The sequence below is a fragment of the Ailuropoda melanoleuca genome, chromosome 10 (genome assembly GCF_002007445.2).
Source record: "Ailuropoda melanoleuca isolate Jingjing chromosome 10, ASM200744v2, whole genome shotgun sequence".
In the NCBI taxonomy this organism is placed as follows: Eukaryota; Metazoa; Chordata; class Mammalia; order Carnivora; family Ursidae; genus Ailuropoda; species Ailuropoda melanoleuca.
This window is the reverse complement of record NC_048227.1, coordinates 5,298,097-5,310,288: the sequence shown is the minus strand read 5'-3', so window position 1 is coordinate 5,310,288 and position 12,192 is coordinate 5,298,097. Positions and strand designations below refer to the sequence as shown.

The following is a 12,192-nucleotide window of genomic DNA, read 5'->3' as shown; positions in this document are numbered from 1 at the left end:
ATCACCTTTCTGTACCCTCTCAGGGTGTGTGTGGTATCATCAGACTGGACGTCTGAACCACATTTTTCCCACGACGCTATTAAGTCTTAATCTATGAACACAGATATATTTTCATGTTTTTAGGTCCTAATTTCTCTCAATGTTTTATATTAAAAAAAAGAAAAAAGAATAACGTTCTGTAGTTTTCAGGGTACAGATGGTCCCTGACTTACAGCGGCTTGACTTACAATTTTTTGACTTCATGATAGCGTGAAAGCAACACACATTCAGTAGAACCTATTTTGAGTTCTGAAGTTTGATTTTTTTGCTGGGTGAGCAATACGCAGTACGACGCTGGTGACGCTGGGCAGCGGTGGTGAGCCACGGCTCCCAGTCAGCCATGCGATCGCGAGGGAAATCACAACAGGGGCAGGGCTTGACCCCAGCTCTGCCCTTAACTAGCTGTGTGATCCAAGTCACTGTTTAATTGTTCCACACAGTTAGCTGTAAATCGGGATTCACTTCCAGGGGGTTGTTAGGAGTGAATGAGACATATGGTAGAACACAGAGTAGGTGGCCAACAGGTGTCATGCCTGAGACAGGGAGGTGAGTGTCTTCTAGGTAAGTTTGATTCCCGATTGAGAAGGTAGGGGCCGGCTGGAGACCAGGAGGCTGGCCAGAGCCTGTGCGACATCTGCAGTCCGGGCCTGGCATTGGGGAAGGAAGAGCTCAGCCCTGCACCATGCCCCCCTCCAAGCACTTCAGTGCTCCTGGGTCCCCCAGACATGGGCCTCAGATGCCCGGACTGTGGCAAAGCCCCACCCCCCTACCCTCAGCCCCAGACATGGAGCAAACAGATACTGAGGCATCGTCCAGTGCACTTTAATCAAAATTCCATCATCAGAAGAGTTCTTGTAGCATACAATGTTAGGATGGGCATGTCAACTTGGTCCTACAAATGGAATTTCCACAGATTTGCACTTCAAACATGTATGAAAAATAAAATATATAATATTTAGCTTTATAAATTTCCCCACTTCATCACTTTGTCCTTAAAATAAATTACTACCTCCGTCCAATAAATTAAGCAACCTGAAGTCACGAAGCAAATATCAGGCCAAATGACTTCCAATTCCTGAAAAAGTTCTGGGGGAAATACTTGAGACATTCAAATGCTTACAGGAATCAACATGAATTAAAACTAGCACATTCCTCACAGTGGGGCAAGACATCAAAAATGGAAGGCTGCTAATGGCTGTTCTTCTCTGTTGGGAAAAAATAAATCCCCCTGACCATACCGAATGGCTATAGAAGTTGCAACTGAACTTCTGGCACCGGTGGAGAAAAGGGGCTTTTCAAAGAAGCCGTTCCCAGCAATGAGTCCATCAAAGCATCTGTCTGAGGGCGAGGTGACAGAGAGGGAGGGACAGCTGCCACAGCCCTTCTCCAGAACTCCCTTCTGCGTTCCAGCTCCCAGCCCCCTCTGGAGGCCCGGACGCCCCCTCCATCTTGGAGAAGGCAGGGCGTTGTCTGGGCAGCCTGCCCTCCTCCTCGAGCTGAAGAGTTCCTCACAGCATAGTAAAGAACACCAAAAGAAAGGCCCTTCTGTGGGCGGCAGGGGCTGCTTTGCTGCGTGCTCAGGGGACAGCAGGGTATACTCAATACACAAGGGACACAGATACTCCAGCAGGATGGCCACACAGCCTTTAAAGGGGACAGACAGAAGGTGCACACAAGACATCGAGGATCCAAGAGGGTGGGCAAGGCTGCAGTGTGCTAGCAATTACAGGGGCTCTGCACGGGGCCTCAAGGGCCTTAATCCCCCCACCCCCAACAGGAAGTCAGATATTTGCCCACCTGCAAGCTCAGGGTTTCTGCACCCCTCAAAACAATACAATCTTGGTAAGGAACAAAGAATCCAGTGACAAGGGCTGCCACAGAGCCTCAGCCTTCAAGATTACCTGGGAATGAGCTTTGGGGGCCCCAGCCCATTCTGGCAGGGGCTTTGTACACAGTTTAACTGGGGGAGGAGGTGGCCTTGCACTTCCAACAGGAACAGCCCAGCCCTGGCCTCCGAGACAGAGCAGGAGGCAGCTACAAGTCAAGGAGACGCTCCTCACAGGTCTCCACGGGCCACTTTGAAGCCCCTCCAAACACATCGACGTTGTTGTCCACCCAGGGTATGATGTTGCCAGGCATATTCATGGAGCAGTTGGCAATGTTGATAATTTCTTGTGCACGAAGGACGCGGTCCCATATGTTGAACTGGCTGAGCTCCCCCACGAATGCCTGTGTGGCATCGAACCTGCCCCCAACGGTGTCCTGGGAAAGGGTGGGGGAACAGAGCCCCATTGGCGCAGGTTCAAAAAGCAGACACGCCTGCTAATTCTCCTGGACCATGAACAGCCTCCAGGAAGGGATGCCAACTTGGGAGGGAGATGGGGAGACTGGGGCATTTTCCCGACTCCTTCCAACTCTGGCCACATCCCTGACCCAATTCCTGCACATCCCAGAACTCTAGGGCACACAAAATGAGCTCAAGGCTAGAGTGGAAAGACATTTGCCTGAAGTCCTAAAGCTAGCACTAGAGCCAGATCTCCAGACTCCCAGCCTCTCCCAAGGAGGAAGTAACAGGGAAATGAGGCGAGGAATGGGCCGTCAGCAAACCTTAAACACAGGCTGAAACATCAACTCTTATCTGCCCAGGAGCAGACAAACAACTTACATTTCCCCTCTTCCAGAGGGTGAGTTTCTTGAGGGCAGTTTCTGAAGTCACTTCCCCACCCCCACCTCCCACAGGGGGCTGAGCACCCCACAGGCATGCCCTAAGTGCCCCCAAAACACTGAGCCAGCAGCTCCTAGAAGATGCCATATCGGCCCTTGGCATCCTGAATCGATGCTGTGCCTGGCAGAAGCCAAACGCCTGGAGAAAACCCGAAGTCCCTCCATGACAGCCTGACTCCAGGGACACTCCTGATCACCTGGGTTGGACTCCATTCTGGAATCTATCTGAACCCACCACACCAACCTGGTCCCCCGCACTCTGCCCCTCAGGCCACAAGACAGCATGGGGTGAGCCAGACTTCACGCCAATGGCCAGGTCTGGCAGGCAGACAGCTGGCCAGGGGGCCCGGGGGCAGCCTGCAAGTGCCGCTTTGTGCTGCTCAGCTGGCCAGCTCCCCTCCTGCACCCCCTGCACTCACCTGTTCCTGCCCGAGGATCAGCACACCCCCTGGCTTGATGGGGTGCCAGGGGGCCAGGTTCTCCCCAGTGCCGAGTTTCTCCCCATCCTGGAAAGCTTCCCACATGCCGTCCCGTGTTGTCCAGGTGATACAGATATGGTGCCACTTGCCGTCACTGACAAACAGGGGCAGCTGTGCAACCTGTGGACCAGCAACATGCAGGTAAGGCCCCCATGAGGTTTCCAGAAGTCTAACATGCAGAAGAACTGGAGGTCCTGCTGCTCCCATAATGAAGGGTCCCTTCTGGTCTCTCCTTCTCCGTTCTGTGGGTGACATGGGCAACTCTGCCCCTCAGAAAGCCCTGAGCGGGGGACACGGTGTGACATAGACACCCAAGAGGAAAGGGGCAGGGAGCGTGGGTATAAGCCCCTGACCCCAGGGTGGCTCGGCTATCAAGGGGACACCCTTGGTCCCGGGTTTGTCTGAGGGTCCAGGATTCTGTGCAGACTGAGCAGATGTGAAGTGAAGGACAAGCCCCCTCCCTACCATGCTGGGCCTGAATGCCTCGTGCTGGAGAGCCTGAAGGGAGGTCAGGGTTCTACTGGGCTAGCTTCTTTGGAAAACAGACCAGGCATCTACACTCAAGGCAGAGGCTCAAATTCTCTCCCAGTACTTGCGGCCTCTGTGTGTGTGTGCATACTCCTCTGCAGTAGACCAAAGGCCCGCAGTTATGTGGGAGTGTGTGCTGTGGGGTGCACACAGGGACCCCCACATGGAACCAGAGGAAGGGCTGGGGTGCACACAGGGACCCCCATATGGAACCAGAGGAAGGGCATTTCTGACCCATGTTGTCTGTGCACAGTCCTGTGAACACTACAGACCAGCCCAACTGGATGCCATCCTGTTGTTACTGCTGGTATCCTAGCAACCCGCTGCTTCCTCCCAGGAATTGGCTGTTTACGTGCCACCTAACCCAAGAGGAAAACAAGGTTCTGGGCCCTGCTGTGTCCAAGGGCATTACTTAGAACAATTAATCCCTGGCTCGGGGACATGGTCACCGCCAGAAGCAGCCCAGTGGGGAGATTCCACAGCATGTCCCACTGAAACTCCACCCAGGATGGGTCAGTAATGGCAGTTTAAGGGGCCAGGGTAGAGGCAGCAGGGAGCTGAAGCAGCCGTTCGAACACTCAGCTCTGGCAAGGATGTGAGGACAGGTTTTTTGGGCTATGTTGCATCTGACTTCAGAATGGAAGTTTTGAGTGGGGCTCCTGGAGGTCCTGCAGCTGCCCAGAGCAGAGTTCTTGAGAAGATCGTGCTCTTGAATGTTGAAACCATCCAGTCTATTAAAAAGGGATATCTACTCTGGATAAAGCAAGGCTATAGAGACAGAGAACAGATCAGTGGTTGTCATGGGCTGGGGTAGGGGCAGGAGCTGACCACAAAGGGGAATGAGGAGATTTGGTGGGGGGAGGAAGGGAGAAATGAAACATTTCCATATTTTAACTGTGGTAGTCACACAACTGCATGCCTTTGTCAAAACTGGTTGAACTGTTCACTAAAAACTCTAAGTTTCACTGTAAATTATATCTCAATAGACCACCCCCAAAAAGATACCCTGATAAATATCCTACACAGAGAGACACACATAGCCCCTCCCCTAATCAGTACGGCCCTGGGGAACAGCCCTCACTGATCGGCCCAAGGCCCTGTGACAATTCAGGCTGGCCCACAGAGACCCCAGCTCTGTTCCTTTCACAACACCTGTCCTGGACTCCCACCTTGGATATCCATCAGCTACGGCTGCCTGTCCCTGCCCCCTACCCAGCCAGCTGGCCAGAGTGGGGCTGAGTAGGTTCAGAGCTGTCCCCACCGTGAGGACGACAGCCCCACAGCCAGCTGTCAGACACTGCCACATCCTGACCACTGCCACCGTAATGGGGGCGGGTAGCGTCCAAGCAGGACTCACCTTGTCGTTGATGAGCAGCTCAATGGGGTTGTTACCCCACTCTATCAGCACGATCTCGTTGGCCTGCCCGGGCACCGCATAAGAGAATGGGGTGCCGATGCCTGGCAAGGCGCTGGATCGCAGCCACAGGCAGATGGTGAAGGCGTACAGTTCAGGCAGCGTTTTCTTGATCTTGCCATACAGGTAGTTTGTGCGGAGGGGGAGGGACACTTTGAACGCATCGGGAGACTTGAAAGCACTGTTGCCTGGGGGGTGGAGAATAGAGGCCATGGTGTGTTAGCCTACTCCCCACCAGTGCAGCCCAGAGCCACAGCTCACCTGCACTCCAACTTCCCCAAGTTGGTCCTTTAAGCAACAGAGCACCTGCTACCCGGAAGCCACGGTGCAAAGTGCTACCAGCCCAGGAATAAACAGAAGCATCCTTGCTCTTGAAAGCTTGAGGAAGTGGGCAGGGACAAGCTGGATCTAATTTTCAGGTTAAATTAAGCCAGAAAACCCTTCTTCAGCTCTTTTCTTGAAATCCTGGCCCCTTCAGCTCCTTCAGCAATGGCGGGGTCAGGGTCCTGCTGGACTTGGGCTTAGAGGCAGGAAGTCTTAACAGGGACCTGGGCACTTGATAGACACCCGTCAAGCCCGTAAGCCCCTGTCACTTCTTACCCTAAAGAATCACTGCCACCCAAACAAAGGAGTCCACATTGGTATCTGGACAACTTAACTTAGAAGTGGCTTTTTGGACTAAATCTCTCATAGGAACCATGTTGCTCATGATTCACCCTCTTCAAGAGAAGATTGAGTCTGTTGACCATTTCCTGTGGTTTGGAACTAGTCAGAGGCAGAGAAATACAGAGGTGACCCTCCCCACTGAGGTTAATGCCCCTAGCCAGAGCCTTGAGCCCTTGGGGCCCGCCTGGGACTGATGAGAACTGCCCCCCTTGCCACTGTCCTCATGTAAATGGTGCTTCCAAAATCTTTGAAAGTGACTGGTACTTTTAAATGGGTCTAAGTAATTTCCATTAGTTTTGATTAAAGCTCAAAATTAACAACAAAAATAAACACACAGAAGGCAAGTCCCTGTCTCGAGTTATCAGATTCCGAAGTTTGCGGGTACCACCCAATTCTGTGAGCTGTCGTGGCAGAAGCTTCCCTCTGATGTGGGGACTAGATGCTTCTGATGAAGGAGCCTAAACACCCTTCTCTCATTCAACAAGTATTTATTAGGCATCCATGAAGGGCCAGATGGACTCGGTCACCGTGAGAAATAGGCAGGTACTCTGGACTCAGAACTGACGGAACCAAACCACCTGCATGAATCAAGTGCATGAATCAACCCCGTCTGTAGAACAGAAGCCACAGCGGGTGAGTTTTTTTCCACTGCAATCCCCCAAACACATTTGCTTTCATAGTCAATAACACGTGAGAGAGGCTCTTGGTGCCATGGTTCACCCCCATCCAAGGAAGACCTGCAAAGAAAAGCAACAGGGCCCAGAACCACCCTTTCAATGTCTCTGCAGCAGGCAAGCAGAGAAATTCTAGCCTCTGGGCTTCGCAGGTACTATTTACTCGTGTCTGCTGCTTGTACAGTCTTGCCTGATCCATCCCAACCTCCCAGTCTGAGGAGCCACTGAGTACCTGGCGAGGGCTGGGAAGACTTGGTCACCTGGGGAAAGTGAGGGGGTCAGGCCGGGTACAGGCTGGGACCACAATGACCCTAAGTTAGGGTGAAGCAAAACTGAGACTAGGAAGCCCCACCCCCAATTCTACAGGTTGTACAGTTGAGACACCAAGGCTGGGAGGAGCGAGGGAACTTTCCCCAGGTCACACAGCTAATGAAGGACAGAGCAGGGAGCAGAAGTCCCTCTCTCAACTACGTGGAGCCACTAGTACTTCATCTGCAAATGGCCACGTTCTTCATGAAGGCATGATTAGCTAATAAAGAGAAATGGCTTCTATCCTTGCAGGTGGGCAGGCCTGCTGATTTAATAAGGCTCGGTGTCAGTAATATCGTTAGCTAGGTGACAACAGATAGGTTTAATTAGACCTGGGAGAGCCAAGGGGCAGAGGAGGGGCCCACACCCTGAAAGCTGGTGCCCTCTATTTATATCAAACAGCTTGGAGGTTTAGAGGAAACTTCGTTAAAACCAATTAAGGCATTAAAAGGCCTGACCAATAAATCAGAGGCTGCAGGCGGCAGACAAGTGAAAATGGGGGGCAGCTGAGGCCAAAGAGAGACGGGTTATGTCATCTCAGTGGCAACATTTACCTCAACTCCATGGCGGGCTGTGCCTGGCGGGCTGGGCCAGAACCTAGAGGCCCCTGCACATGAGTAGATCCCACGACAAAGAAAACAAGCATCCGTGGGATCAGGCAGCACGAACATCTGCGTGCAGCGTTGGACGCTCACCCCTGGGCTCTGGGGAGCCTCCTGCTCAGTGGGGCTGGAGCCCACAAACAACTCCAGGCTGCAGCCTCTGGGCCTCTTTTCCCCTGGGGTCACCACCAAGTTCAACCCCAACTCTGCAACCTTCTGGACCCGTGAATGCACGAATCACTTGATTCTCAGACTCAGACCCTCATCCATAACTAATACCTACCTCACACAATTGTTGCAAGGGTTACAGAAGATACAGAATGTGGAAGTCACAGCCTGGTGTCTGGCCCAGGAGAGGCCCATAATGCGCAGGAGATGATGGACCGAGGGCCAGAGTCTCCAAAGCCCCATACTTTGCATATGCCTGAGGTCCATTTCCTCTGGGCTCAGCAGGATGCTTTGAGGAACAGTGTATATTTTCCACTCATGGTCTATTTGGGGGTTGAGAGTTTATATATCGTTTTATTCTAATCACAAAAAGGACAGGTAGAAACTCAGAATTACCCAGAAGACAAACTGGTTGGCAAATGACCACTTTCCTCAAAGACTCGTCCCAGAGTTGGGTGCAGCACAAAAAAAGATTCTAGCGTTCTCATGGTGGATCAGCACCAGGTCCTGGGGGCTCTACAAGAAGGCCAGTCAAGGGCCGGGTCCTGCGGAGCTCACTGCTAGCTAGGACATGGACCTCCTTTCTGTGCCAGATGAGCTCTGAGGACTTAGTGTAAAACCTAGGTATCAAGAGCGTGGGTACTGGAATCTGGCTGGGGATGGGAGGGGTAGTCACAAAGTGGCAGCTCCTGGGTGGTCAGAGCCATGTTGCTGTTGCTGCTCACCAGCTGGTGGCCCAGGTCCCACCTCAGTCCCCTCTCCCCAAATGACACACCTCTGGCTGAAAGCTTCAGGGCATTTTTCTCATCTGTGCAATAGGTATAAAAGAAGTCCTATCTCACAAGGGTGATGTGCTCAGCACACACTAACTCAGCAGGCTTCTATTAACCTACATCCTTGTAGCAGTTCAGCCACCAAGCCAAGCAAGACACAGTCACCAAGGTCTCTGGTGGAGCTCTCTTTTCATTATACAGCTACCCCCTTCAAGATACTAAGTGACTGTGGTGTGCCTGTTCCACAGCCCTGTGTGTCCCCAGGTTCCACTGTGGGTGAGGCTGGGGAAAGGGAAGGCAAGCCACCCTTTACCCGATGCTGCCTTTCTGTCCTCCTGTCTGAAAGAAAGCCTGCAGCTGCAGCTGCTCTGCCTTCAGGGAAGGCTCTTGAGACCTAATGAGTTTCCCGAGGTCACCAGCAGAGGTGAGGCAGAGAGGACATTCTTCCAGAAACTCAAGAATCCAAGTCTAACAGGTAAGTCACCCAACCCTTTCTGAGAAGAATAAGGTAGGAAGAAAACAGGAAAGTGATGAAGGAGACCTGTGACTTCTGGGGAGCTGCTGTAAAATGCAACAGAAACACCATCCCCTTGATCATCTGGCCCTCCCCTCCCAGAGTCACTGAAGGCATAACTGGACATTCTCCTATCAGTTAATGAAATCGAGTAATGAGAAACTGTCTTTGTCAGGCTGGTGCAGCTGAGAAGATTAAAATCTCATATCCACTATCTGCAACTTAAACTTCACTCTCAGACTATCTGGCATTTTGGGGGTTGAAAAGGCATATCTGCAACTTAAACTTCACTCTCAGACTATCTGGCATTTTGGGGGTTGAAAAGGCAGACTGAATTACTTACAGCCCTCGATCCCTTCCCCTCCTGTGCCCCGTGGGAGAAACTGACCCACAGCAGTGTGAGCAGAGACGAGAAAGATACTCAGAATCCGCTGAAGGACTAGTTAAGAAGTGGCTGAAATGACCACATGGCGGGAGGACTGGGTTAGGTTGTTTGTCCAAGGTGATCCTGAGGGCACTGGCTTTCCTGTGGATAACGCCAGGGGGCTGCGGCTAATTCCTGAGAGGACCATCCTCAATCACATTTACTGTTTTCTCAAACAGCCACAAGTTATCTCCATGCAGGGCCACTGCAGACACCCTGGGGGTAAATGCAAGGGATGGAAACCAGGGTGCTCCCAGCAGCAATCAGCCCCTTCTGTCTCCACCAAGTTGGAAGATGTATCAACAAGGCCCTTAAGTTGGGCAATGGTCAGGCAGAAACCCTAAACCCCGTGCCACAAGAGATGCCTCAGGTTGAAAAAGCAGCACTTCATTTGAGAAACAGAGAAGGGAAAGCAGAGAGCTGCTGGGATGGTAAAGAATGCTGTGGTTTTCTGCACGTAGGACAGGTAGGTTCAGAGATGACCCAAGAGCAGCATCAGAGCCAACCCCAGCAAAGAGGAGCAGAGCCCAGTACTAAGAGTAAGCAATCAGGGGTCACCACTCCCTCAAGGACCGTAGCGGCCTGTCTGTAAATGGGTGGCTCTGGAACCAGCGCCCCTCTCCCTGCTCTGCCTTGCTCTGAGCCAGGCAGGCTTCCCTTACACAGCAGCCAAATACCAAGACAATGGGTTGGGGGGGCGGGAGGTACATCAGCCAGAGGGCAACGGAGAAGCTGGCCAAGAACTCACCTCGCTCCAGCTCAGTCACCCTCTGCAGCAGAGCATTCAGGGCATTCTCGGTCTTCTGCCGGTGAGCCGAGGTCTCATTGTGGAGCAGGGACTTCTCATCCTCCAGCTCCGCCACTTTGCGTAGGAGCTGCCTCTCCAGCTCCCCCAGTCGCCGCTGGAGCACCTCTCGAAAGTCACTGGGCAGCACTGCATTGGACACGTTCACTCGGAGCTGGTGCTTTTAGATGGGGAGAGGGACACATGAGGGAGAAGTATTAAGGCCATTTAAAAAGAAATTGTGAAATGTACTCTAAAAGCCCAACCACACAGGGAGAAGCTTCCAAAACGGGAGTATTAAATCGTGCCAATGGCACGAAGGGGAGCACTTCACGGAAGCTTTTTTCTTTTTTGTATGGAAAGGATTTCAAAGTCAAACAAGAATTACCTTGCTGCAATATTTGAAACTTATGAATTTCATTTTCCTCTCTCAGAAAGCTATTTTCCTCCTCTTGCTAAAAAGTCAAAATTTCAATCACTATCTACCTCTACGATCCTTGGGGTAAAGACCACAACACAGTTAAGATAAAAAAAAAAAAATAGTTAACCAAACGGTACTCAAATTAGATGAGCATTCATCTAGAAGTGAAAACAGCCCCCAAGTCCCAATATGGCACAAAGGTGAATAGCTATGCTTGGAGAGATGTTACTGGAAAATGAGAGACCTAAAACATGACAGTTCTGAATTCCAGGAATCTTTGCTTTGAATGCTGTTTCTAAATCCTCACTTCCTATGTCTTTTACTCCTCTACCATCATGCTGGTTCTGGAGGCAGTCTGCCACTGGCTAGCCGTGAATCCTTGGCAAGCTATTTACCCCCTTTCTAAGCATTCCAAATTGTAAAATGCAGTTAAGAGGATCTGCCTCAAAAGGCTGTTGCAAGGGTTAAAATTAGATAGTACGCCTGGTGTATATTTAGTAAACCAGAAATGTTAGCTGCTATTAATCATAATGAATCAAGGGATATACAGATGCTGGAAATACCGTATTTAGCCATCATGCCACAGGAAATCCTCAAATAATTTTGCAATAATTACCACCTGTAATTGAAACCTAATTTTGCTAATAAGCATTCTGGTACACGTTTTTAACACAACCGTTCCACACTTCTTAAATAGGGTTTGAAAGTAAAGATGGAAGTTAAATGAGGATTTCTCTTGCAAAGTTCCAAACTGCATACACCTTCCAAGAGAGAAACGGAATAAGGTCCCTTCCCCCAAAGCAGCCTGGAAGGGCACCTTAGAACAGGCACAATTCGCGGACAGAGCGTCTTTGAAGTTAAAACCAGGTTTCCTCCGAGGAGCCAATCGGTGTGTGGCCCGGGACCCGCCCGCGCTCGCCTCCCAGCCGAGACCCTGGAGTCTCCGCCCGCTCTGGTCCAGCCCGTCCTGATTTATAAAAGGAAACACGGGACGCCCGGGGCAGCTGACCGCACGCAGCCGCCGCACGTCGCCCGGCTCAGCCTCTGGGAGCGCGTCCGGCTCCGCGGGACTCGGACATTTACAAGAGAGAAGAGGCCGTCCCGGTCCGCTCACCCGGACCTTGGGAAGTGACTGGCCACACGGGCGGACAGTCCCGGCGCGCGGGGGGGAGTTAACCATTTCCTTCCATCAAGAAGCGGGGTGGGGGCAGGATGCGAGCCCTGAAAGTAAGTTCGAGAGCCCAACCGAGAACTACCGCCCCCCCGCCCCGATCCCAAGCCCAGCTCGCTGTGTCCCGCGCAGCCTGGCGGGCAGGACCACGCGCCCCACCACCGCCCCGCGCCTCAGACCCTCCCAACCCCCCCTTAAGACCCTCCGCGCTCGGCTACCTCGAGGCTTTCCAGGCGGTCCTTGAGCGTCTGCAGCGAGCGGCTGAGCTGCTCCACGACGTGGCCAGGGTCCCGCGGCAGATCGCCCATAGTGTCCTTGCCTGTGGCTGCCGGGCCCTGCGCCTTGCCGCCCGCCAGCCCCTCGCAGCGCGCCAGCTTGCCGGTGAGCTCGCGGATGGCCTCGCGTTGCGCGCCCAGCGTCTCCTTCTGCTGCACGACGGTCTCGCGCAGCTGCAGCACCGCGGCCCGCAGCTCTTCCTCGGGGCTCAGCGCGCCGCCCTGCA

At 52.5% G+C, this 12,192-nt stretch overlaps 1 protein-coding gene across 1 annotated transcript in view; it reads right to left on the bottom strand.

Moving 5' to 3' along the window:
- Positions 1-321: 321 nt before the first annotated feature.
- The window catches only part of NPTX2 (neuronal pentraxin 2), a 12,760-nt gene continuing 889 nt past the window's right edge, over positions 322-12,192 (bottom strand). Inside the window, exons 2-6 of the mRNA XM_002924207.4 lie at positions 11,909-12,187; positions 10,063-10,279; positions 5,128-5,372; positions 3,183-3,362; positions 322-2,301 (exon numbers count right to left, since the gene is read on the bottom strand). Of these exons, the coding sequence (XP_002924253.3) occupies positions 2,074-2,301; positions 3,183-3,362; positions 5,128-5,372; positions 10,063-10,279; positions 11,909-12,187 (1,149 nt within the window). The 3' untranslated portion in view covers positions 322-2,073. The remainder of the gene's footprint in view (positions 2,302-3,182; positions 3,363-5,127; positions 5,373-10,062; positions 10,280-11,908; positions 12,188-12,192) is intronic.